The sequence below is a fragment of the Chelonoidis abingdonii genome, chromosome 20, assembly GCF_003597395.2.
Source record: "Chelonoidis abingdonii isolate Lonesome George chromosome 20, CheloAbing_2.0, whole genome shotgun sequence".
Lineage (NCBI taxonomy): Eukaryota > Metazoa > Chordata > Testudines > Testudinidae > Chelonoidis > Chelonoidis abingdonii.
Genome location: NC_133788.1, coordinates 14453385 through 14481086, shown reverse-complemented (window position 1 = coordinate 14481086; position 27702 = coordinate 14453385). Strand labels below are relative to the sequence as shown.

Below are 27702 nucleotides of genomic sequence, written 5' to 3'. Positions count from 1 at the left end.
GTACAGAGATATTGCAGTGGCATCTCTCTGCAGTGCTTGCTTGTTTTGAGGTCAATTTTTGTCTAAGACTTACCTTATCTAGAGGACAGTTCCCTTCCACAGTTGCTGGTTTCAAGAGTAGAAAATTTTGAGCATAAACTACTTCATATGCAGCACTCAACCTGGGTTAGAAAGCTCTGAGAATTATGGTAGAGAGGACCCAATGTGAAGGGTGTCTTGCAGAGCAGGAAAACTACAATGATTGTTTGATGTACACAAAATGAGTAAGACCCAATCAGTGAAGGAGAAGAACTATGAACCTTTTCAGCATGATATATGCTACCTGGCAAACTGCAAAAGGCTATTTGTACCAGATCCAGTCTTCTGCATCGGGAATAGGCTTTGCTTGATACCATACATTATCAACTGTATGTTATTTGCAATGGAGATGATCAATATCTTGAGACTCCATGAAGAGGACCTATCAATGGCTCTAGTTGACTATCAAATCGCATCCATGTTTGTAGAAGTAAACAAATGGGCTTTGTCTTTGTGCTAGAATGAAATGAGAGCCATACAGAAGGCCACAGTATTTGTACCTTAATAGCAACTGCTGAACTTAGAGTAAATGCTACAATGAAAGGAAAAGCTTCAGTTCAGCAGAGGGAGTGGGAAGATACAAGTGGACTTTGGCAACCTACTGGAAAGGTCTATCCATGCAATACATTTTAGTGGATACTTTTACTACAGCGAACAATCACTCTAAAAGCTTTCATGACATTTGGTGTTTTTTCTTAAAGGCACAGCTCCTGGAATCATGTATTGCATGAAAAACACTGAGCTTTGATGTTAGTTTCTAGCCCTTGTGGAAAAGGCTCATACAGAAGGTCAAGAAAAAACAACTTTATTTTTAGAAATCTTTTGCTGATCTGACTAATTTTAGTGAGATATCAGGACATTTTTCCTAACTCTAAGGATAGTTAAGCATGGGAACAGGTTACCTAGGGAGATCTGGAATCCCAGATGTGCTTTTGTAAGAACGGGTTAGACAAACACCTGTCCGGGATGGGCTAGATGACCTCTTGAGGTCCCATCCACCCCTACATTTGTGTCCCCATTTCTCTAAACCACCCCTATCTGTTCAGTGGGAAGTCTCTCCCCATCCCATGCTGTCTAATGTCCTAGCAGTAGATAACAAGGGAGTGAATTTGAACTGATAAGACATTGTTTCTATTTTTTAGTTCTCAGAATAAACAAGTACAGCCTGGATGGTGTTAGAAGATGATGATTTGCCAGCCCAGTTTGGAAGGGTTGTCTATATTGTCCAGCAATGTGCAGCATGCTCTAACTTGTGGATCTTTAGCTGCCTTTGAGAATTCATCAGTGTCAGATTTTTTTCATTTCACTGACACACTCCTTGTCTGGCTGTACTAAGACTGTAGATTGAGCTGGGGACAGAACAGAGATTTCTAGCTGAGATACAGGAGGATGTGAACATTCATTCTGCTGAGGTCTCCTGACTCATTAGCCATCCTGGGCAGCAGGTCAAACAAGAAAAGGCTGTCAATAATGCCATCCAGGGTGTGGGAGACAGGCAGCAGAAAGTTTCAAACCCCTCTGCCACACACACATTCAAGTTTGAAATCCATATATTTGACTTTCCACCTCCCCCATTCTTGTTGGATAGCTTAGCTCTACTTTTGAGTGCTTTATTGCAAGGAGCTTGACAAACACCGAAGACTAATTCCCAGGACAATTTTCTGAAAAAGCTGGGGGGTAAATGATCAGTATGTCTGAATAGTCCAGTGTTTGGGAGGTTTTCAGAATTTAATTTTCATGTGTAGTGGGTGGAGGAGTAATTCTCTGCTTTGGGATTTAGTGTTGGAGTCAGAGTAGCCCATTCTTCATTCAGTTGAATGAGAGGGTGGCTGGATTCCACTCTAAACACAGTAGGGGTTAAAATGGTGGCATTTCTGCTCTACTAAAAAGAAGAGTTGCAGCTAATTATGTATCATTGCAGAATATTTGACATGAACTCAAATCCAGCAAATTCCTTTGGGAAAGGAAGCAGTGGTGATAAAAATAGGTATCTATTTTTTCATACTCATCAGGAATAATTTCCTCCTCCTGCTTTTTGCCAGTTTTCTCTGATGTTGTTCTATTCCCCCCACTGGTTCTAACTGACTATATGAAAAGTGACATTCAGTTGTCCCCTTGCCAGCCTGATTAGTGAGTGGCTGAAGTTTGTATCTTCTTAGTGGGACCAAAAAACCAATGTATGTGCCACTGCCTGCCCTGGGTAACAGGAGTCTGGATTTGGGTTAATCAATTAATAGAACTGTGATAGAGCAACATTCTCAGGGATAGGTTGCTCATTCTTTAAGCAACTTACACCACTAAAAGCAGTTGACAAAAAATGGAGAGGAAGGATTGTCCTGGTTAGGATGTTAGCCTGGGTATTTTGTCCCAGAGCCAGGTGCTGAACCCAGGGGTCAAGTCAAAAAGGGCTGGGTCTTCCCTGCAGTGTTGACTGTTCAAGTTAGCCGAGCCTGAGTGAGGGCAGTGGTATTGCAGAATGTTTGAGCTGTGGAGTTCTCTGGGCTTTGGTCCCTAATCTGTACAATGGGGGTAATAGTAATTTCCCAGCATGCAGGGACTTGTGCAGGAGGAGGGGACAATGGAGCATGAGTGGGAGGTGCTACTATGACATGGTGATGGTGACAAGATCATGTTTGTTAAAAGTAGTTTTTCCTTGCTAGAAAGTGTGGATAATACCAAGCTAGGAGGGGTTGCAAGTGCTTTGGAGGATAGGATTAAAATTCAGAATGATCTGGACAAACGGTGTGAAGTAAGATGAAATTTTAATAACAAATGCAAAGTACTCCCATTAGGAAGGACCAATCAGTTGCACACCTATGAAATTGGAAATGACTGCCTAGAAAGGAGCACTGCAGAAAGAGATCTGGGTCATAGTGGACCACAACTAAATGCGTCAAGTTTTGGTAATGCTGGTTACCAAAAAAAAAAAAAAAAAAAAAAAAAAAAGCAAAATGTCATTCTGGGATTGTATTAGGCAGGATTGTTGTAAGCAACACATGAAGTAATTTCTGCTCTGCTCTGATTAGGCCTCAAAACTTGGCCTAGTGTAGTCCAGTTTCGGTGCCAATTTCAGGAAGGACTGTGTAAATAGGAGTGGTCCAGAGAAGAGCAAAAAGAATGATGAAAGGTCTAGAAAACATGAGCTGTGAGGGAAGACTGAAAAAATTGGGTTTGTTTTGTGTGGAAAGAATAAGACAGAGTGGATATACTTTTAAGTATGTTAAAAGATTAAGAGGAGGAGGAGGAAAAATTTTTCTTAACCTCCGAGGATAGGACAAGAAGCAATAACGTGGTTTAGGTTGGACATTAGGAAAATCTTCCTGACAGGGTAGTTAAGCACTGGAATAAATTGTCCAGGGGGGTTCTGGAATCTCCATTGTTGGAGATTTTTAACAGCAGTTTGGATAAACACCTTCTCGGGGATGGTCTAGATGATAATTAGTCCACCAGGAGAGCAGGGAACTGGACTAGATGACATCTCAAGGTCCCTTCCAGTTCTATGATTGCAGGAAGGAAAATGCTTTTAGCAAAGCCAGCAGGAAACTGAGACCTCCTAGCTAGCAGTACCCAAGAGGCTGTTTGAAGCAACATAACAAACAGGGGCTGTTGTATTTCAATCAAGGTGCTTGGGAAAATCATGAAAAGCAGCAGCTCATCAACATCTTTTGATCCATGCTGCTCCTTGCGTGCAAGATTCCATCAATAACTTAATCAACAACTAAATTAATCTTTACAGAGAGAGGCCCAGATTTCATCTAAATTCCCCAAGAGTGAGCTGTTCGTTTTGCCCTAGCCCATTCAGTTTTGAGCAGTTAAGTTTCATATTAGGCAGGTGGTGCCTTCTGTGCACGTCCCCTCACTCCCAAGGACAAACAAACCACTTGCTACCAAGATCAAGGTGTGGCTTACTTCAGAAGTGGAATTTGGAATTAAAAAAATTCTTAATGCTTTAACTGTTGAGGGGGGAAGAACTGATTGTGATAGTTTATTATGGCTCAATGTGTGCAACTCTTACCTATTGTGTAAGAATAAAAGGAGTGAGATTCTCTGTTAAATCTACAGTTCCCTTGGGAGTGCTGTTTTTTTTTTTTTGCTAATTTCTTCTACCTATCTCCAATAGCCTCCTAAAATGAGCAATTCTGTGCTATAATTACACCACTTAGAACTGATTCTTCTATTTGATTGAACTCAGTCAAAACCCCTTGAGATTTGGTGCTAAATAAGGGATCTCATATTACAGAACCAGACCTACTGTACTTTCCAAGCCCACATTTGTCTGTGCCTTATGAGGAAACCACCTAATCAGCTGGTTACTCCTGATTGTTTCTTGAAGCAAGGCCAGACTCAGCTGATGTAATAGAGATGCTTAAGTTTACACCTATTCTTTTCCAACTCCTAGCTGAAATACTTTGTGCTCTGTCCTGTGGAAATGCCAAATGCCTGAAGTGGGTCCTGCTCCTTGGCCACTGTGTTTATTTTAAAAGAAAATACTGACTATGCTGTAGCTTAGGCTGAGGAATTAAAGTTTAAAAACCAAACCAGGCAGCATTTAGCCAGCAAGAGATGCAATGTTTAATGTATTTCATTTTCTGCCTTGCTTCAGCAGGTACCTTTATTACAGCTGCTTGCTAAATGTGAAAGAGCAGTGTCCTGTTCCCACCCCAGAATGGGAGGTAAGAGGTGGGAAACTGGCTTTTAGGCTCTCAGGCCAGGTCTACACTGCGACTTTAAATCGGTTTAATGGCCAATATACCGATTTAACGCTGTATCCGTTCACACGACGTCATCATTAATATCGAGTTAAACAGCTCCTTAAATCGATTTCGGAACTCCTCCCAAATGAGAGGAGTAGCGCTAAATTCGATAGTGATAACTCGGATTAGGGTTCATGTGGACGGAAATCGACGTTATTGGCCTCCGGGCGGCATCCCAGAGTGCAGCACTGACCGCTCTGGACAGCAATCTGAACTCGGATGCAGCGGGCAGGTAAACAGGAAAAGCCCCGCGAACTTTTGAATTACATTTCCTGCTTGCCCAGCGTGGAGCTCTGATCAGCACGGCTGGCGATGCAGTTTGAAATCGAAAAAGAGCTCCAGCATAGACCGTACGGGAGATACTAGGTCTGATCGCTGTATGGGGAGACAAATCTGTTGTATCCAGCTCCGTTACAGAACACGAAATGCCAAAGCGTTTGAATAAAAAACTCCAGGATACACAGCGCTGCGTGACAAGCGTAACGGGAAGCCAGAGACTCAAATGGACGCTCATGAAGGGAGGGAGGGGGTACTGAGGACTCCAGCTATCCCACAGTCCACAGCAGTCTCTGAAAATTATTTGCATTCTTGGCTGAGCTCCCAATGTCTGTAGGTTCAAACACAGTGTCTGGCGTGGTTCAGGGAACAGCTCCTCAGTTTATTTCCCCCCACCACCACGTGAAAAAAAAAAGGGAAAGATTGCTGTGCTATGGCGTTTGCTCAATGCACTCCGCGAAAAAGGCGCCAAAGGGTTGTCTGCTGCCTTCACAAAGGGAGGGGTGAGGCTGTACCCAGCACCACCCGGGGCAGTGTTTTCTGCCCCATCAGGCACTGTGCTCTCAACACGGAAGTGGGAACTATGGGATAGCTGAGGAACAGCTACCCACAGTGCACCGCTCCTGAAATCGATGGTAGCTTTGGACCATGGACGCAAACAATCGATTTCGGGATCCCACTGTGGACACGCTAAACCGATTTTATTAGATCTGTTTTGTAATATCGGCTTAAGCTAATTCGAAATAATCGTGCAGTGTAGACGTACCCTCAGTATTGCACTTTTCCTCAACAGAGGCTGGAGCTGGTCTGAAAACCAAACCAATTCAAAATAAGGGCTCACAGTCTGAGTCACAAATTTGTAGTAAGAAGTGGAGCCTTTCCTCTGATGGGGTGGGGGGAAGCTGAAGTCACTTGATGGGGAGGGGGGAAGCTGAAGTCACTTGATGGGGAGGAAAAGCCAACACACTATTAGTGCATCAGAACAAGATTATTTTGAAAAACTGATCAGTTCAAAGCCCATCTCTTCCCTGTAAGCTGCTCTAGTGTAAGCTACTCCTGGAGCTGGGTAGAGTATAATTATACCAAGCAGGAAGGAAAATTTACTGCTCTGTTAGGAACATGGCTTCAGTATTACTTTTCTTTAGTGTTGTGAGACAGACAAGTACCCCCTCGCACTGCATTGTGGAAATAGGAGTGGAGTCGAAGTTACTTGTTGCTATTTTATCTATTTTTTAATTAGCTGCTTAAGAAAAAAAATCCAGTTGCTTTTGTGCTTGGTGTTACCAAAATGTGGAAATCAGGCTAGAGAACAAAGCAAGCAGTGGGGGCGCGGAGGGTGATGATTCAACTTCTGTATCTAAGTCTCATCTTCCCTCACCCCTTACTACATGTGGTAGGAAATCAATCAGTTTAGACTAATCTTCTGCTTCTGTGGCTGTCTCATTCATTTTCCTCACCTATGTGTGAATGACTCTGCCTGTGAAGAATTAAATCTCTCTCCGTAGATTATCACTCCTGAAGCAGTGTGTACCTTACCGAAAGAACTGTGATGAGGAATAGGGGGCAGTGCCACCATTGTGTGGGGAAAGAGAGCAAAGCCCACTGCTCCAAACCCAGGCCTCTGCTTCACTGTCATGTGCAAGCGGCAGGGAAAGACTAATGACCTGATGCTGTAGCAGACAGACCGGTCTTCCTGTGTAGCCTATGAAGATAAACGTTGACAGCCCATTTATGCTGGATTCCACCCATGGAAAGCATAAGGTAGTAAGACTGTTTAAAGGGCTGTCTAAACCGTGGCACAGCTTTAAAAATCCAATCAAATCTTGATGTAAGTGTGAGTGTATAGACCAGGCTTAACTTGCAACTATAGACTGTTACACAATTGTGGACACTCCACTAAACAGGAACAGTGTCTCTATTTCCTCAGGATGTAGGCCACCTACACCTCCTCCGTGCCAAGAACTGGAATCTAGTTCTTTACCTCTTTCCAAAGAGAGTGGAGAGGTGGAATCCAAACATCTGCCACCTGACACTTCATCCCAACTCTGTGGGTCTCTTCCTGGCTGTTCATGTCCTATCTCTACATCCAGGTGCAGTATAAACTACATTGCGGGAGTTCACTTACTGTGAAACCATTAGACTGCACTGCAAAGACACATTGAAGGGATGAGAAAAGCAGTGGGTTACCTACCTTGAGAGACAGCTCCTTGCATTAGTCAAGTTACACAGCAGTGCAGAAAGCACTTAGTAACAAATATTAAGTACCCTCAACATTAGATATGCAGTCAAAACTCATGTGGATCCTACCAAATTACATTAGGCATTTTAAAGCAATGAAGTTACTCACTTCATAGCAGTTGCCATGTTTTACAGAGACACAATGTATGTCATTTCATTAGCCCAAGAGTGGAGTCAGGTCAGTTACCTTCTGTACAATTGACAGGGTGAGAGCCGCTGGCCTGTAAGAAGGTTGAGCATGTGTGTATTATTTCTGTTAATGGGCACTGCTCTTGGTATTACTTTTTCAAAAGGCATAAAGGGAGGAGAGATTCAAGCTGCTCATGCTGCAAAACAAGCTTTCCCAGGCTCAGAGCAATCTTAACAGGAGGCTGGTGCAAAATCCACAAAGCAGGTGGTTGGTTTGTTTTGAGCATCATTAGAAATGCAGGGGTACTGGGAAAATGTGTGCCAAATGCACAATGGGAAAAAGACAGTTGAAGCCCTTAAAGGGAAGTACTAGCTCAACTGCATGCAACACTTGCATCAAACTGAAGTTCAGTGGCACTTAGATGATTAACACTTGTGTGCTAATTAATGCTAGGGTTTTCCCAAGAGTGTGTGTGTTTTAACCCACCTATGACACGTCTTCTGACCTGGTTTACACCATTGGTACTTCCCCTTCTTTGCATCAGTGTGAAGTAGCAGCAGCAGCTTTTAGGCAGCATCATCTGTTTAAACAAATCCCTGAACTCTGCTTGGATTTAACACAACAAAATTAAACTTCTTAGTAAACTACTTTGCACATTTTTATTTAAGAGGTTTAATTAATGGACTAGAACTGGAAGACATTAACAAAAAACGCTTGTGTGAAAGATGCCTGTTCATTTATTGAATGTTTCCAGTGGGAGCAAGTTTTTGGATCAGAAATGCCTCCTGCTTTGTACATTCCCTCTTCCCCCCAAGTTACAAATACCCAGTATGCAGTACAGGAAACCAAGGGTAAAGAGCACAGTGATAGCACTTGTTTTCCCAGAAGGTCATCAAAAAAGCAATGCAAATTAGCATAGTACTGGTGCTGACAAAGAGACATGACTCCTTGGGCAGCATGATATGGTTTTGGACTAGCAAACCTCTCACTATAGGTCTTCGTTTACTTGGAAAAGGACATTCAACTCTGTCGGCATACCATGATCTGCAGTGGATCTCGCCTATTTGCCTTGTGACTGCACCAGCAGGAAGCATGCTGTATTTTAAGGGGGGCAGGCAGAAGCGAGAAGGAAAAAAAGTCTATTGTTCATTCATTGGCATCTGCTATGTCCGTAACATCCATTGCCTGCAATGGAAGTTCTGCTGGGAGCGATCTCAACCCAGCATGCAAAAAAACCAAAACCCAGAACAAGATATTACCCCTAGCGTTAAGTGCTATGGGATTTTTAGTATTCTTTCAGCCAGAGGGAAAAATGCCTAGTAATTTTAGGTTGTGTAAAGACATACATGATTCAAACCTGTAGCAGTTTGCTGATTACTTTACAATTAGAAGATGATTAACTTCTGACGCTCATTCAGCTTTGTATTAAAGCAGCTGCTGTAAAAAGGGTAAACTCCCCTCCCCATAGCTATTCCAACAGAGGCCAGGTTTTCCCCTTCTGTGAATTTCATTTGGACAGTCCACTTTAATGCCAACACTGATCGAGGAGAGGCACTGGGATTTTCCATTGTAAATGGATTAATGACAGGTTTTTTTTTTAAATTTTAAACCCTTACTCTTTGGATGCAATTTCCTCAGTTACTCAGGCTCAAGCAGAGAGCACAGGGGCTGCACAATGACCTATGGATCATGAAATCAGAATGTAAACGGTATGAAAATCCCATGGCCACTTGGACCTGAGCAACACAAGAGAGGCTACAGGACCCAAATGGCTATATCCTAATGTAGCAAAAAGCAGAGCATTTCCCCTACCTCTTCACAGGTTTCAAGCACTTAGACAGACCAATATGGCTGCTTTTTCCCCCACTTAGGGCAGCAACTAATAGAACAGTATTGTTTGGCTTGGAATCCAGGTTTCAAGCTAGAACTGAGCACGAGGATGGGTGTTCTGGCGAAACAGTGTCCCTCAGACAACATAAAATGACCTGAGAAATGTCCTACCTCCAGACCATTCATTTGGAATTCAGATATGTACAAAGTCGAAATGGACTGACACGCGTGGCACACGCACACACCCACACACACCCGGACGTGACAGCCACTGGCTGTGCTCACCTAGGATGTTCTTTCGTATGCTGCTGCATCCTGGCCACCTTTCCCCCTTCGCGTGGTGGACACGAGCGCAGTCAGATTCTAGTTCTCAACTTCGTTCTTTGCATTGTGTATTAATTGTACCAGTGCAATAACATTGTCAAACAAAGGAGAAGCTGCCCCAGGGGAGTCCAAGACCCTGGTTCAGATTCAGAAAAAGGGGAGGGTTTAAATTTTGTGGTTTTTAAGCGAGGTACACTTTAAGCAGAGCTCTGTGCTGGGGGGACCTCAGCAGAAGGCATGCTCGGCTCAGCCGCTCTCTCCTCGGAGACTGCATCTTCTGCTTCCAGCTGTTCGCTGTTCTTCACGGCCTCTTGGAGCTGCTGGCGTCGCTGCACCTCTGCTTTAAGGTTCTCCAAGTCCTTTTGGCTAGGGAGGGAAGCAGAAAGGAGGGGCTTGTGTTACAGCTGCTTCAGGAACCTGAGAGAGGAGGGTAAGCATTGTTGGGGAAGGCAGGAAATCCTGGGGGATTTCCAGCCTCCTCTAGCATCTCATTACAATGCCAGTCCCCTGGTGAAGCAGGGCCCTGCACACCGTCTGCCAAATGGTGCTGGCCTGTTTAACTATGGCAGGATAACCCACTCTGCTCCCAGAGGTGGAGGGGAGAACATGTGTATTCTCCTCCTAGACATGTGATCCCACCTGTTCCTCATTCTTTCCCTGGCCCATCAGCTGCGATATTCCCCACCGATGCTTTACATGACAATGGTTTAGAGATGTGTCATTCACCAAAAAGCATTAGCTGGTGCTCCACGGCAGCAGAGTGCAGTTCTTGCCCCAGCTTCTCCACCTGCGAGCCTCTGCCCATCCCTCGCCGAGCAGCCTCAGGGCCGTGCAGGCTCTGGGATGTGCCAGGACTGAGAGTTTCTTGGCTAGTGAAGTCTGGCCGGGCTCAGATCACTGGTCAGCGTGGAGGGGTGGGAAAGGTTGGGAAGGGATATAAATACCCCAGGCCGCTCCAAGGCTGGATCACTGCATTTGAGTTTGTAATTGCTCCACTGGACTAGTCCTATAAGGCAACAGCTCAAATCCTTCCCAGTCCTGAACCGGCCCATCACTTTGCTCCCATCTAATTATCTTGACAGTGACTTCTTGTCAACTTCCCTATAGATTTATACCAAACGCTCACAGGCCCTGCTACTTCGCCAGGGTCAGATTAATAATCCCTGGGGAACAGGGATTTGCAGGGGCAAACTGATTTTCCCTCCAGCAGCCATGCAGCGGGGCACTGGGATGCGGCCAGAGAAAAAGCATGCCAACGCATGAAACACTCTACCTGAGTGGAATGAAAAGAATTCCATTGATAATGTTGAGCTGCTCCAGCACGCTCGCCATACTGGGAGCGGTGAACTAGGGTTAAAAATAAAGAAATCAAGTCAGTCATTTGTAAGACACCCGAATGAGCAGAGAGACCTCAGCATTGACTCACTTGATAATGACTTCCTTACCTCCTAGGGGGGTGGAAGGATAAATCAGGTACAGCCGGTACATTTGTACTGCACCTAGCGCAACGGGGCCAATCTTAGTTGGTCTCCAGGCACTACTGGAGTAAACCTGATTAACAGTGCAATGCTGGAGGCTACAGAAATGCCCATGTAGACAGGAGAGAGGGGAGACAGAGCAGGGCAATAGGACTGACTAGCTATATCAATTCTGGGACCATTACATGAGCCAAATTTGAATGATTTGGTCTTTTTAATTTCAGGGAGTAAGGAGAGATTAAACCTTATGGTCTCTTGGATTTGAGCCATTCCCTCAGAATTTGACAGGAGGGTGGGGATGGGGCAGGGATTGGCCTTGGCATGTCTAAGGATTTGCTTTAGGCCCTGGCCTGAGAGCGTCACCTAATTTGAACTGTGTCCATAATCTTGCTCAAGATGTTTCATTTTAATCTCTCCAGTTCTGTAGCTGAAAAGGGGGGAAAAAGCCGCCAGTGACCTGGAAAGCGCAGAGCTGCGGGGCTGTCGACACTAATCTGTTCCTCTCGTCCCCAGTGGTTCAGCGCCTCTGCAGAACCAGTGGCGTGAGCAGCCAGGAACCCAGCAGTGCAGTAGCTTCTGCACAGCCAGTCCCAAATGACACTCGCCGTGTGTGCGCGTTTGGGCTTTTCCAGGCACAGCATGAGAACTCCACTCCCGCAAGGTGCACGTGCAGATAAGAGCAGCTGGTTTTGGAACCAGACTCTTCCCACGTTAATTCCTGCAGTGTTGACGGTTGGGCATGGCCCTGCTATGATATGATATGCCGTCCAGCCTCCTGTCAGGCTCGCTCTGCCAACGCAGTTAGGCTGCACATTTATTTACGTGGTGCTTGCTTTCCATGGATTTCAAAACGCTTTGCACAGAACAGGGACCATTGTACAGAGGAAACGGAAACACAGAAATTAACTGACTCGCCTACAGTCACAGTGAATCAATTGGCAGAGTCAGAACTAAGGCGTTCTAGGTTCCCACTTATTTTCAGCGAGTGCCTGATTCTTTCGTACCGGGTTTTTCCAGCTGGGACTGACCATGTTGTAGAGCAAATCACCCAACCTCCTAAGTTTAGGGGAGATCAGAAGCCAGCAGGTTCCTAGCCCTTTCTTGCAGTTATCTAATCATGAAACCACCTCAAAAATTCAAAGCCAACAGCATGTGTGTCACATCGGTGCATGAACTAGTGTTACAAATAAAGGTTTCCAAGAGTCAATTGGAAAAAGGCACCCTGCAGTATCAGGTGCTTTCCGACTAGCCCATTTCTGCAAACCTACAGACCAAGACACCTGAGTCTCTCCTGGGGGGCAAAAGAAAGTCTTAACTATGAGGTTATGGGTAAGGAATCCAGAAGAACGTTGCTAAGCAGGTGGGGTTTTAAAATCCAAGGTTGCACTTGGTCACTTCTGTTTTGGAAGATCCTACTCGCCAAAGAAACCTCATGCGAGTAAAATGGGGACTACCAGTAGAGGGGGTAGTAGCTCCCAAACCAGGAGAAACAAAGTTCACCCATCGCAACTGTTGTTGCAGCATACACATCTTTGTGGAAAATACCCAGACTGCCCTAATGAATGCAAGTTACCTTAAGTGGCATAATGTTAGCATTGGATCCATTCTTGTAGATCTCATTCATTGTGCGTTGAAGAGCCACTGCTTGCTGAGTCAGGTATTTCAAGTACTCAGAGCTTTCTTTGGTCTTTTCATGGTGTTCTCCAAGCTGGCCAGAAATAATAAGAAAAAAATTGTATCAGAACAAACCCTGAACTCTGCCTGAATCACAGCATCTAAATGGTTATTTGAGACAGTGGAAGATTTCACCTACTGAAACCCACTGGGACTGGACTGTGTCTCACCGTAGAATGAGTGCGGATGACCTGGTATAACATGCAACACTGCCTGCAGGCAGCTGCTTATCTGCTTGATGCAAGCACACAGCTTTGATGCATGTTCTCGCTCAGGTTTACAGAGGTTTCCTCCACCAGGCTGAGCATGTTGTCAATGAAAGCGAGCTCAATCAATTGCCTGGCTTCTTTTGTCAAACAGGTTTGCCTGAATACATTGGCAGGTTTGCTGCGTCTCAGTGAGTTCTGCAAGCAAGAGAGGTTCCCCCCGGCCCAGGACTGGGTTGTGTCTTAGATTTGGAAGGGTGTTATCAAGAGCGAGACGCACACTCTGAATCTTGTCACTGCTTTCTCACATCTTAGTGTTTTGCAGCAGCAATGAAGCCTGCAGGTGTTTCACGCAGACTGAAAATCTGTCCAGTGACTGCAACCACAGAGGTTACAAGTCAAACGGGAGACCTTGTGGCAATACTAGGAAAGACTAGCTTTCTAACAGCACGTGGCAAGACAATCACCTCCTAACAGTCTGGGAGGAGTTCTCCAGAGCTGGTCCTATGAACAAGTCTCCCCCATGTTGTAAGATGCAGGACAGTTTCAGCACAGAACTAGGGGCTTCGCACCGGAAAGCCAAATGGGGCAAGCGAAGCAAGCACAGGCTACTGACCTGATTTTTGTAGATTGTGTAGCCTTCCTTTTCATGCTGTAGAGCTGATCGGAATTCTGCTTTACTCTCGTACACTCGGGCTACCAAGTGATGGCTGCAATGGAAAGGAAGAGATGTGGATCTAGCTTTAATGAACGCATGGTCAATCAAGGGAGAGAGTTCTTCTCTTCTGCAAAGAGGTACATGCAATGCTCAGTGCTAACACAACAACGGCCATACTGGTCAGATCAATGGTCCATCTAGCCAAAGCCAGATGCTACGAAAGGAATTAATAGAACAAGGCAATCATCAAGTGATTCATCCCATCATCCAGTCCCAGCATCTGGCAGTCAGACTTAAGGACACCTAGAGCATGGGGCTGCATCTCTGACCATCTTGGCTAATAGCCATTAATGGATCTATCCACCATGACTATATTTTTTTAAGTTTTTACCTTCACATCATCCCCTGGCAAGGAGTTCCACAGGCTGACTGAACAAGTACTTCCTTTTGTTCGTTTTAAACCTGCTGCCACCTCACCATCTCAGCTCAAGGGATGACCAGGGTCAAAGGAGGCGGCGGCCAGATATTTGACTGTCAGGACAGTGTTAGTGGTTACCTTCTCTCTGGTTAACTCTTCAGATTTACTCCATTTTAGGTTAGGAAATTACGCCTAAAACCTAGCAAAAGTAGATCAAACCCTCATCACTCCAACCAGAGAAGAAAAGTCACCTCAGACTGCACTTGATGTTGAATTTTGGTCACTGTCTGCTGCTTGGGAACAGGAAGCTTGTTTTCTGTCCAGGACATTTTAAAATGCCAGTTGTACGTTATGTGCTCAGCACTTCCAGGTAATGCTGAAGGCTGTGAGAATACCTAATTGGTCAGGCTTCTCTCCCAGCCAGGTAATTAGAGTAAGAGGAAGCAACCCAGGGGTCTGCCCTTTCTAAAAATGCATTTTGTTTTCTTGGAAAGTGAACAAGTGAATCTCTTAGCCAGCCCCGCGTCAGAATCTTACAACAAAGACACAACTGGCAGCAACAGTGACAGCAAGAGCTGCTGATCCAAGTCACCTAGTTGTTCTCCAGTTGGGAGAGTCACCTTGGCTTGATCTCAGCAGCTCAAGCATTCTTGGAATGGCAAAAACTTTCTACGTTTGGCTTCGTTATTCTAAGGGATCTCAGTGCACATCTTAGCCCCATGGAGGCATGCAGGAAGAAGTTCTCTGCAGAATTTGTATCCATCAATTGTTGGAGAACAAATCAGACTCATGTGGGTGCTTCAGAAGATTTCTCTTTACCCTGATGAAGTGCAGAGGGCTGCAGCGTGGGGGTGACAATTTCGAATGGGACAATGCCCACTCGCCATTTTTTCAAGGGAAATGTCTGTAGCAATGGGTACTGACTCCACAATTTTAGGATCTGATCCTAAGAGGTGCCGAGTGCTCTCAACTCCCAGTGGAGTCACAAAGAACCACTTCATAGGATCAAGCCTTTACGGTGAAAGACAAATGCAAATGATCTGTGTCTCCAAGCTAGTTCAGCAAGAAAGAACAACCAGGGGCTTTCCATCATCTCAGTCCCAAACGTACTGAGGATATTTATCCCTCTCCTCCCAGCCTTCACTTACTGTTTGCATTCTTACATAGGAAGCAGGGATCTTACTACGTTTGTGCACAACACCTAGCATATTGTATTGTGGTAGGTCCTACATGTAGATAATTCTAGATCCACAATTCTCCGCCTTTCGAAGCAGCTATCCCAGACTCAGCCAAATCAAGCATAGCTGCCTTCCAATTGAACTGGGCAGCTGAGCTCTCACTTCAGAAATCATATAAATGGTTGGGGGAAGAAAGAATGGAGGCTTGCACACAGCTGACCAGGGACAGCACTCATAAGCCAGAGTGGGGCCCAATCCCAGATGCGACGAGGGTAGAATCACAGTCTGACTTTCCTATAAAGCATCACATCCCTCAAACACCAACTTCAACCCATTTCCCCAGACCGAGGCGCCATACCTCAGTGCCACCTTCAGAGACTTGAAGCCGTGATACTTGGAGTTGATCGCTAGAGCATTCTCCAGGAATCGGAGGGACAGGTCGTATTCCATAACCCCGTGAAGCACCAAACCAATGTTGTTCTAAGGGCAATCACCACACACAGATCAGAGAACAAGAGGGAATTTCGAAAGGTGACTCCTGACTAAGCCTTTTGAGCTAAAGACACAGAAATGTGTGGGACTGTTATTTTTATTAGCTCTTTGTCGAGGGTCCCACAGAGATCAGGGCCCCATTGCACTAGGCACACGTAACTAGAGATACTGTGCTCTGAAGAGCTCTGAGCAAGGCAGACAGAGGGAGTGAGAATGGAAGTACCCTCATTTTATGTACAGGCAGGTTAAGTGACTTGCCCAAGGTCACATAGGAAGTCTACGGCAGGGCTGGGAACTGACCCCACATCTTCTGAGTCCTAGTCCACTGTCTTAGCCACAAGACCATCCTTCCTCTCTACAGAACTACTATCTATGCATCTACAAGCTTGTTTCTTCCCCCATAGTGGGAAAGTAGGAGCAATAATGCACGTTGGAAGGGATGGAGAGACATTTGCCTATTGACGGGATTAAAATAAGTGAACAAGCTTCACGGAGCCTAGACAAGGAGTTTACTCAGAAGGATCACTTACGTCTAAGAGTGCCATTTCTGGGTGGTCTTCTCCAAATACCAACAGCATGAGGTAGCGTGCGCGGTACAGTAAGTTTAATGCTGTGGAGAGTTGGCTGTTGGCAAAGCAATACAAAGCAAGGTGCATCTACGGTATAAGAAACATTCAGAGGTTAAAAATGTGGCATCACATCCTCAGTACAAATAAACCAGTCTCCCTCCCACCTGTCCCCCTTTTGTGTGGGGCACTGAGAAAAGCACTGCCTTTAAGAATCAAAATAATTCAGGTTATAACCATTAGGAAGAGTTATTAATCTCCTAGCCAACTTAAAGAAGCCTGATATGCCGTGTGAGACATAGAGCTGAGACACGGTTGTGTTTATATTATATATAATCAGTATCTCCAGAAAGTATTTCAAAGTTGACCAGCATGTATAATATACCAATTGTTACACAAAATTTTACAAAATTGGGATGCGGGGGCAATATGCATATTTTTTATATTTATATATAAAATAAAATGTGTATATAATATAAACATCTGGCAAACCAGAACAAAAGTCTCTCTCACCTGGTGACATTTCAGTATGAGCAATTGCAGGATTGGATTTTTGGAGAAAAAAAATTTTGAATACAACCTTCTACAGAACGACAGGGCCACACTGACAGCGTGAGGTCAGTTTGGAGAATCCATTTCAATCTCTCTCTTCCCATGATTGCTATAAGTGGGGTTTTTTTGCATGCATCTTAAGTATTAGTTTAAGGGCCTGCTTTTCAGGACTTCACTTTTAACTCTTGTGATTCAGTGACGCTCTGAGCGAACAGAGACTCACTTTCCACACATCTTGTTCCTAGCCATAAGACACCTACAGAAAAGAAATACCCCCAAGAAAGCAGGCAGCGTGGGAAGAACAGGTTTACCAAGAGACTGTTTTACAAAGTTAGGGAGGCTACAGCTGGTCTGCAAATGGGCGCATAAGCATTAAGTCACAGACACCAGATGCGAACGCTACACGCACTATTCTCTCTTTATACTCACATATTCTTGGATTGTGTTGGGATGCTCAATGCCCAGGACCCTCTCACTCATTAGCACCGCTTTCTGTTGATTACTTAAGGCCTATGGAAGAATGACAAACAGGAGGATGTAGCAAATTCTGAGACTTGCATCTCAAGAGATACTTGGGTGGGAACAGAAGAGAGGAAGGTGTCTTGGTTTCCAACCTCTCTCTCAAGAAACGGAGGATCTCAGCAACAGTTTCCATTCATTTTTGGACTTCAGCAAGAGAAATGCCTTCCAGCAACTCAATGAGAAGTCTGGGTGAGTTGTGCCAGGGCACAGCTAGGTTTGCCTCTTGGTAACTCTTCTGCCTTGGCAAGTTAGAGACCCAGATTTCATTTCCACTGGGAGTCAAAGGATATGCTGGGTGCACTCGAATAGCCCAAACCTGAAGGGCTGTTAATCCCAACACTCCTCAGCCCAAATGAGCCAGCAAGTAGGTCATTGCTGAGGAAGAGGACACATGTTCAGGGTACCAGATAAGAGAGCCTTCAACAGGAGTCAAGGAGAAACCAATGACCTCCAGCGAGGACTATGGGTACGGTAACAGAATCCAAGTGGGCTTCTCATCAGGATGCCCACCTGTACAGTGGTGAAAGTGACAGAGTGCTGGCCACATGGCCCTTTGGCTAGCTAGCTAACATAGCCATAAAAGGAGAAAGGGAAAAACCACTGACGCAAATGATTTTGTTTCCTTAAATAAAATGTAATGCTTCAGTAACTGCTTTTCCAAGAGAGGCTAATGAACCCCCAGGTCACTCTTATGCAGTAGGGAAACAGATGTTCTACCCATTCCAGAGACAGGAAAACAGACAGGTGTAAGTGGCCAGAGACAAGACTGGAATGAGAACCCAGGAGACCTGGCCCCAGGCCTGTTCTCACATCCACTTCTCAGCTGAAGTATATCCCTCATTCTGCAGTTATCAGGAAGTCGTTAATCTGAAGGCACAAAGGGCAGCCGGGAGGGGGAGAAAACAGTTACCGCTGACCAGCCAGGACATTTCTTAGGGAGGCGGCAGAGGGGCTGAGTGTACCTCTGAGTAGTCTCCCATGATATAGTTGAGGCGAGCCAGCAGCCGAAGGCAGGCACAGATTTCCACGTGCATAGCACCGTACACATTGTTAAACAAGTTTAAGGCTTCGTTGATGAGCTCACAACCCTCCTTCAAGAAACCTACAAAAACCCATAGGAAATATTAGAACATAAGAACGGCCATACTGGGTCAGACCAAAGGTCCACCCAGCCCAGTATCCTGTCTGCCGACAGTGGCCAATGCCAGGTGTCCCAGAGGGAGTGAACAGGTAACAAGTAATGATCAAGTGATCTCTTTCCTGTCATCCATCTCCACCCTCTGACACACAGAGGCTAGGGACACCATTCCTTACCCATCCTGGCTAATAGCCATTTAGGAACTTAATCTCCATGAATTTATCCAGCTCTCTTATAAACATTGTTATAGTCCTAGCCTTCACAACCTCCTCAGGCAAGGAGTTCCACAAGTTGACTGTGCGCTGTATGAAGAAGAACTTCCTTTTATTTGTTTTAAACCTGCTGCCCATTAATTTCATTTGGTGACCCCTAGTTCTTCTATTATGGGAACAAGTAAATAAATTTTTTTTTATTCGCTTTCTCCACACCACTCCTGATTTTATATTATATTATATTCTTATTAAGTATTAACCTGGGACTTCAATTTCCTTTTCCTGTAACTATAGAGCAGAGAGAAGGCTGGGGAACTTCCTTTGCTGAATCTCTGGGCAACTGTATTACCCAGAAGCAATGAGAAATCTTAACTCCTAATGCCACAGGAAGAACAAGCATCGTCCATAAAAGAGAAACACAACGAGGGAGGTCTAGACAGCTCAGGGAAGTAGTGATGGGACACACAGTTCTCTACCACTAGGACACTAGCTCATGTTATGATTCTGCCTTTTCTTTGTTTTTGGTAAAGCCTAAAATTACTCTCTCTCAGACAGAAGTTATTTCAACCATCTAATCCCGATCTGGGTTCTGTGAACCTATGCTGGATTTCAGAGATCCGACAGCGGTTTAATAGTTAGCGTGCAGTGAGACTGTTTGCGTGCAGTCCCCTTCCTAGAAGTCATGTGCCTGTCACTGGTCCCTTGGTAGTTTCCACTGCGGGACTGCTTTATGACTGGGCGTGGAGACTATTTCTCTCTCACCTCTGGAGGGTGTCCCCCTAGAACAGACTAATGACTGACACAGGGCAGCCTCCCATGCTGTGCAGAGCCTGCGCTGTGGCTAGACAAGGTCAGGGCACAAAGCAGCATTCATAAGAGGTGGCACGTACCTTGCTGGACCTTTGCTTGCCCGCTCTGGAAGAAGTGGAAAGCATCTGAAGCTTTGGGGTTTACATGCTTCACGACTGGGAAGATGTTGAGAATATCCTCCTCTGTGAAGGTGGGTTTGTGCCGGTTATCGAAGTTATACTCTTTCAACAGGATCTGAAGAAACCAAAAAAACCCAAAGCTAACATCTTTCAGCTACTTTCCTCCCTCCCAAAGCCATTCATGGACATCTGGGGCAAATGTAACCCTCAGTGGCACTTGTGTGACCCCACTGAAGTCCAAAAGAGGCTACCTGGATGTAACTGAGGACAGAATCAGGCCTCCCAGGACACTGTGCAACCAGCTATGCAGCAGGCAAATGTCCCCATTTCCCAGACGGGCAACACTGAGGCCCAGAGATGTGAAGGAGTTTGCCCACGGTCACACAGCACGTTGGTGGCAGAGCTAGGAATAGAATCCAGCCCCTCTCAGCCCTAACAGCAAAATCACACTCCTTTCCATACTGTAGAATCTAGAGGGGAGTCAAATTCCTCCACATCCGAACAAGACAGGCCAGTGGCTTGGGTTGCCAGGTCACAGACAGACAAATCAGGGGCAGTGTTAATGCACACACGGCTAGCTTCCCTTTGGATTTTGTTTTTACGTTAGTTTACGTATGAAGACGTGGGGACAGTATCTTGAAAGAGGGCCATGGTGGAGGTCTGTGCTGGAAGGCCGACTCATCGTATGCCTATATTAAACCCCTGCAGCAAACCGATCCCTGGTTCGTTGTAGGAGCACGCTGGAGATGCTGAGCTCTGGGTTGTGCCAGCACTTGCATTATGAACCCTGATGTGCAGGGATTGATAGCCTACGATAAGGTGCCATCTGAGCTGAATCTTGACACAAATCTACAAACGGGAGCCATTTTTTTTCGGTAAAGAGGACAGCATCATCCTGCTTTTTAAGGCAGAAGTTGAGCCTATTCCCCTTAACAGCAGTGGTTTCACTTTGTATTGTGAAGGGCCATTTGGCCAGCACCAGAAACAGGACTAGACAAAGGACTGAGACTGGAGCAGACCAATCTTCTTATATAAAGCATGTTTACCCTTAATGCAACTACATAAAATCCCTTTGCAGGGCTAGAACTGCCATTTCAGTATTAAATCTGTGGGAGGAGTGAAGGGCCAGGGGTGGGAATCATCTTCTGAAAGACCTTGTGATCTGAATCAACATATGCCCCCTGTTAGTGAATTTCCCCACTGGAGAAAGTGATAAAGGAAAGCCGGAGGACTTGGCTCTCACCTGGATTCCAGTTTTGAGGGAGATCTCACGTAGAAGGGTGATTTTCTGGAGGTTATACACCTCAGCTGCTTGGTCAACATTCTCGCTGAATGAATAAATAAATAAAATTAAAGAGGCGACAGCTTGGGGTAAGTTTATACTCAAGAGTATCCACCTAGGGCATGCCTGAGGCCCTCCCCCCGGAATAGTTAGGCGCTAGTCAACAAAGAAGGTGCAACCGAACTAGGTCACCAAGCAAGGAGCTTTCCTGCAGAAGCCCCAGAATGCTGGGTGTACACCAATGCGCGTTCACTTCAGTCCTACACTTCAGCTTTAGCAAGAGGGCTGCTTGATTCAACCTTTCCCTTATTTGTACTAAAATCTTAAATTCTCGACTTAAAGAGTGTGTGTGTGTGTGTGTGTGTGAGAGAGAGAGAGAGACACACACTGTCTTCCTCCTCTTACAGCACCGGCAACCCCTTCATTTCAGGGGCTGGCTAAGATCTGTCCTTGTTCTAGGAACATCCACAGATTTCACACCCGCCTAACCCATGGCCATGAAATCTCTACTCCCCTCTCTGCCAACGCTCCTCTCAGACTGGATACTTGTCCCCTCTTCTATCCTTCACACTATCTCCTCTGCAGCTTGTGCCGTCTGAATCAGCCTTCTGGGATCTCTTTGCCTCATGCATTTGATCTCATTTAAAATTTCACCTGTAATCCTAATTCAACCCTCCCCCACCCCACCACCTCTCCATCTGCTACTTAAGGCTTTTTAAAAAGTCTGATTCCAGTGCTTAAGGGATTTTATAATACAGGCCCCCTTCGCAATGGAGCTACTGATGAGAAAGAGAAATCGGGCAAAAGGAAGGGAAAGTGACGATAAATCATTCTACTTACCATTCAAGATGAAAATCAAAGTAGTTCTTTGCCTCAGAACAAATATTCTTCCAAAGCTCCTGAGGGGTCATGCTGGACCAGGCAGTGTTATCAGCATTTCCAAGGTTCCTGTTTTTCCTTTTCTTATTCTTCTTCTTGGAGACCAGCTCATCAGCAGGGAGATGGGCAACTGGGTTCAGGAAGGAGCTTAGGAAGCAATTGAGGAAGTGACTGATGGCTGCCGATAAACCAGACAACTCCACGCCCTGTAGCAAAATACTGCAAGTCAGTTGCGGAACCTTTTCTGCGTTACACATGCATCAATCTGACCCAACTCTAATGGAAATCCAGTCCCATCTATACGACAAATACCATCGTGGTGCCCAAAGAGTCAGAGGGAAGCTCCGCGAGGACAGCGCATCTCAGAGCAACAGAACAAACATGCGTGAAGTGCCACACACAAAGTCATGCACAGTTTCAATAAAACTCCAAAAAGGGGCGGGGTTGGGGAGAATGAACAACTACTGGGGATCTGGAGATGGTAATGCAGAATTCTTCTAACAGATTTCCTTGCTTCTGGAACGATGCATTGCTCCATGTCCTAGAGTTCATGTAACAAACAAGCATCCAAACAAGCACTGCTGTTTGCTTAAGCAGAGTAAGTGTTTTAAGGTAAGACAAGCTGTGATTTCACTCTTAAAAGCCTTCAGTGTAATCAGTGAAATTCTGGGGAAGAAAAGCATGAATAATAATCCGCTGGAAGTGCTTCCTTCAAGTGGAAACTTGTTTTCTCTTGGATCCAGGTCTCTACCTATATTAGGCCTAATGAGATTTTACTTCCAGTTGCTAGGCAACATCCATGAACTAGCTAATGAGAATACAGATTTAAACAGCTTCTATTTCTGAAAAACTGTTAACGAGAACCTCACAAGGCGAGAGTTTAGACAGCCGCTCGTACCTGAAGGTATGTCTTGAAGATGTGTTTGGCTGATCGAGTGATCAATTCGCTTATTCCAATTTTCTACCCAAAGGAATAAAGAACAGGGACTAAGAAAATTAATTAGTCAATAGAGGGAAAACCACACACACACACACTTTGCTTTTAGATGCATTTTGATCCATATTGACAAAGGGCCCAATTCTGCAATCGTTACTACTGCAGAGTTGTACCCTACTCTGCAAATCACAGTGTAAATTCTTGGAGGCAGGGAACGCTTTGTTCAGGAAAGGAGGGTAGTATGCAGGGCCTCAATCCCTGGCAGAGGCTTCTAGGAACTATTCCATTTCAATGGGACATTCCTGGAGCAATGTACTCAGTACTCAATGTGAGCCAGGGTGGCAGAATGAGGCCCCAGCGTAACCCCCTGACCAATCACAAGTAACATCCTTTCCATTCAGTCCAGGGCCCCTGTGGGTCACTACATGGCCAGAAAAACGCAGGCTGTCTCGGACCGATCAGCAATGCCTTTTACCCCAAAGTGCTTTACGGACCCTCAAGGCACCTACCCCTCCCTAGCCCGAATTAAAACAGAAATATAGGAGTAAAACCTTCAACCCCTGCAATCCAAGGCTTTTTCACGTAGTTTCAAAGCCTGGCTGTTTATTATTACATGGAGGCTGACAGAATGCAATTAGCCGAGTTGGAATGTGGCCAGGCCCCAATTATCCCAGTGGCAGCTGAAGTGACAATCAGAAACAAAACCCGCTGCTTACATAGATGTGATCCAGCTGTGGGCGGGCGGGGGTCTTGGTGATGAAGTCGACGACTTTGCCTAGGTAGCGCATGTTGATGCCTCTCTGGTGCATGGCCTCTGCTAACGTAGCGCCATCCATCGGAAGCATGGTGTGGTCCAGGCAGTCTTTCACCTGCAGAGCACATGGAGCTTACGGCAAAGGAGCCACCGGCCAGAAACGGGGCACTCTGAGCCAGATGTTCAAACGTGCCCAGCACCTGCTAGCTCTCGTGGTCCTCAGTGGGGGCTGAGCCCCTCTGAAAAGCTGGTCCCTTGCTCAGACTGGGCTCTATGTTTCAGATCTTTTTGGGGCGGGGGTGTAATGCATAGGGCCCCAATTCTTGACTGGGGTTCCTAGGAACTCTTGCGCCAGATAGGATTCTCAGGAGCTCCACACATCTGATAAGTGTCCTCCCTTCCTCTGCCTGGAATCCAGGCACAGACCATGCATGCCCATGGCTGGAGAAGCACGGCTGTATCAGGGAATGCTGTGCAAATCCACCTGTCTGGAGCCATTTACCCAACCTCCTGCAAGCGGGAACCTACCAACTAAGGAACAGGGAGAAACAAGAGATGGTCTCCCCTCCTGGCTGCTGAAGGAAAGAACTACCACATTTCCCATGCTCTCTACAAATCACAAAAAGAGGTAGAGTTGGGCTGGGGAGAGAGGCCAGGGCTGGGCGAGATAAGAGGTATCGGTTTCTAGTGCTGGCAAATGGAAGTCGTGAAGTACAATGAACAATGCAAATGTAAATGCATCCCCTTGAGTTTTAAATACATTTGTGCAAGTTACCTTCACATATTGAGAATGGGTGGGAGGGTGGGTACACAGCAGCTCTATACGTGTCTGTCACCTAGTTTGTATGCTCCTGCACGTACACACCCACACACACACACACACACACACACACACACACAGTTGTGTAGTATTTTTGATCCCTAGTTATGCTGCTCATTGTAGACTAAGTATTCAACAAAGAAAAAAAATTGAGTGTGTGCCTTTTTTTATTGTTTTACTCTGGTATAAGGGGGAAGGGTTGATTTTTCTCAGGGTTTTTTAAGATGAGCGTTTTGGGTGTTGAGAGTTATGACAAATACTGAATCAGTGAAATGATGACATCAGAAGCATGTGAAAGCCAAGCAATTGATACAGGAAGAGATTTTCATTCATTGTTTATTTCTCTCTTAGTGACTAAAGAGCACTCTGGAGAGAAGAGAGCTTTGTAGATTCACCAGCTCTACCCTTCAATTAGAGCGCATGACTGCACACCACACACAAGAATCTGCCCCCCAAAATGCCTTCAGGAAAACAGGAAATGGCAGACGTTTCTTACATTAACAATCAGAAAGAGCTCTTAAAAAGTAACCCCCTCCATAGCCCTTTCAATTCTAGCAAAAACAGAAAGGTCACAAATCCAATTGGTTATTGTGGGGTGGTTGTTTTTTTAAGTCACCATCAATACATGCAGGGTCAGCGTGAGGGTGAGCAGGCAGAGAATATTTTCACTGTTCCATTTTGTGATTACAGTGTATTTTGTAGTGCATCTTAGCATTGCATTTACACAGCTCTCTCTCTGCCACATTGAGTTCGTTTTCAGAAGTTCCTGTCTGCAGACATGACGTGGTCAGTGTTTAATCCACGCCAGGGAAGCACTGACTGGAATAATGATTGGGGTGATCCAATAGGTCTGTTTCATTTGCAATTTCCATGATACTATAACTGAAGATTATTTTACAGCTTCAGAAAATGGTAGTAGGGAAATACCGTTGATAGAGTTCTTTGTTCCGTGGCACATTTTTCCTTCTAAACTAGGGGCTGTGAAAGAGAAAACCCCTCTTCTCTTTGCACCACCAGAGATGTTTACATTGTTCTTTGTATTTCACAACTTCCATTTGCCAGCACGAGAATCCACCCACTGTTTAAGATGAGCAATAACTGCACAGCTGTGCTGCCTGGCCAGATGTGAGGCAAGATTTGATGGAGAAGATCAGCACAACCCCCCAGTGCCTTACCAAGCCTGGGATTTGGCATGACAGTAAGAAAGCAGCGGCATCCTTTAATAACTGCTTCTGATCCTGCATTTCCTCTTTGCTGGACTCAGGGAAACGAACACCTAGGAGGGAAATTGAAGAGCTGAGAAACGGAACGACAGGGAAAAAAAGCCCTTAATTCTCAAAATATACATACAAGAGCATGTGGCAATAAACAGAAGTGCTTTGCCCTTTCCTGTTATAAAGATGCTCTTTGAGACCTGTCAGTTCTGCAGAGCACACCAGCTGGAATAACCATGATCCATGCTGTGTTTGTTACAGGCTGCTTTGCTTCGTTCCATACCTGCTCATTCTTGTCTTTGTCTGGCACATTCCGAAGTGCCATGCACACTCACAGGGCTAAAATGAAGAGTCAGTGAAATGAGAGAGGGTATGTTTTGTCAGAAGGATCAAAACATCGTGCAAGCACTAGAAGCTCCTTAAGCCCTTCCATCAGATGGACTCAGGTTAAAATAACCTCCTTTAAGCTGCCATCCCATGCAGAGTCAGCAACAGCCCTGTCTTCACCATCAGCATGAAAAAGGTGCTTGTGGATTTCAGCTGAACACGGCTTCTACCGCATTTATTTCCAGGCCAAGATATAGAGTCAAATCCTGCTGCTTTCGACCGCGCATGCGCAGCTCCTGTTTCAGACCATGGGGTTAGGACACTCACCCCCAAAGAGATAATACAGCACTGAGGAAGCATTTCCAGCATCTAATTTAGTCACCAACAGATGTACCCGAGGATCCTGACTCGTATGGACAAGCTGTGATCAGCTTACAGCAAGTCAGTGGGTTTGGTTTGTGATCTGAGAGCAGAGGCTCTCAAACTTCACTGCACCGCGACCCCAGAAACCTGCCTGAGCAGATCATTAAAATGGGGTCGTGACCCACTTTGGGGTCCTCACTCTCAGTTTGAGAACTGCTCCTTCCCGCACTGAGGAGATTCAAACAGCTGCCATGTGACAGCCACAGCAATTGTTTACGGGGACAACATCAGGATCGTGTTTAATGTGTTTCTCCGCCTCCACTGATGTGGTCTAGCAGCTGGGATGATGGAGAGCCAGCTCCATGTGCCAGGCCAGCATTCTTCAGACCACCAGCAAGTGCAGGGAGGCAGCCTACGTGTGGTAGCTCCAAGCATTACAAACAATTACATTGCATCTTTCTGCCCCAGGCCCTGTGCAAGAGCAGAAAGGGAGTCTACACTCTATTCTGAACAGTTTCAAGGCCATCCCTCTGAGCCCCTACCTGGTGAGAAGATATCCGGGTTAAACCGAATGTCAAAGGACGTGTCGCTGATGGAACCCACGGCTTTGCAGGCATTTTGAATCACCTCTCTGCTTTTGGGATCCACTGGGTAAGGAAGGAGACAGAGAGACTTGGTAAAGAGTTAGAAAAAAGTAATGCAGATTCGAAAGACAGCCCACAGCAGACATTAAAGTAAGAGGCAAGTTTTATTACGGAGAAGTGATGTTGCTGCACTGCTCTGCAAAAGGCCACTGTAAAGCATTTGGCAGTGCAATATTGTTTGGGGTACAGATACAGACCACAAAACCCAGACAAGGGCACAGAATTCAGTACTGAGAGTGCATCTCTCCACTGCAAAAAAAACAATACTGGGACTTTCAGTTGGGGGCACAATTCCTATTAATTTTGGATGGAATTCAGGTGCCTCTCCCCCAAAGCCCCTTTGAAAATACCCTCCCACATGTACAACACAGTCATGGCAAAGAGATTCCTAGAGAGAGCAACAGTGTTTTCAGCATGCAGCGCTGGGAGCCTACTTATGCTGAACTCTGTTCGATCTTGTAGTTAGTGGTGACATGCAGAGTACCTGTCCCAGACCTGAAGAAAAGCTCTGTCTAGCTCGAAAGCCTGGCTCTCTCACCAACAGAAGCTGGTCCAACAAAAGATATTGCCTCCCCACCTTGTCTCTCTTATATTTTCAGTGGCAGGGAAAGCGCATGAGACAGCCCAGTCAAGTGGCTGAAGAGGACACAGACCAGAGATTCCCACATTCTAATCCCAGCACTGACAGAGTCCCACTGTGTTTCAGGGTTGCTAATCCCTGCTCAGGCATGCCATGAGGGTTAATTTGCCAGTGTTTGAACAGTGCCAGGTAAATACTCAAGTGCTAGTACTGGTGAAGGCACGGCGTTCCGGTCTGAGCCACGGCACG

The 27702-nt window shown here is 45.6% G+C and overlaps 1 protein-coding gene across 4 annotated transcripts in view; it reads right to left on the bottom strand.

Moving 5' to 3' along the window:
* Positions 1-8121: 8121 nt before the first annotated feature.
* The window catches only part of CLUH (CLUH binding protein of NUMT mRNA), a 54730-nt gene continuing 35149 nt past the window's right edge, over positions 8122-27702 (bottom strand). For all 4 annotated transcript variants that reach the window (XM_032779443.2, XM_075074058.1, XM_032779442.2 and 1 more), the window contains 15 exons: positions 26772-26876; positions 25501-25601; positions 23468-23620; positions 22713-22775; positions 21776-22020; positions 20897-20981; positions 19615-19768; positions 18337-18476; positions 17282-17362; positions 16265-16390; positions 15601-15722; positions 13605-13698; positions 12682-12816; positions 10904-10977; positions 8122-9996 (listed from right to left, as the gene is read on the bottom strand). In XM_032779443.2, coding sequence (XP_032635334.1) covers positions 9828-9996; positions 10904-10977; positions 12682-12816; positions 13605-13698; positions 15601-15722; positions 16265-16390; positions 17282-17362; positions 18337-18476; positions 19615-19768; positions 20897-20981; positions 21776-22020; positions 22713-22775; positions 23468-23620; positions 25501-25601; positions 26772-26876 — 1847 coding nt within the window. In that variant the 3' untranslated portion in view covers positions 8122-9827. The remainder of the gene's footprint in view (positions 9997-10903; positions 10978-12681; positions 12817-13604; positions 13699-15600; positions 15723-16264; positions 16391-17281; positions 17363-18336; positions 18477-19614; positions 19769-20896; positions 20982-21775; positions 22021-22712; positions 22776-23467; positions 23621-25500; positions 25602-26771; positions 26877-27702) is intronic.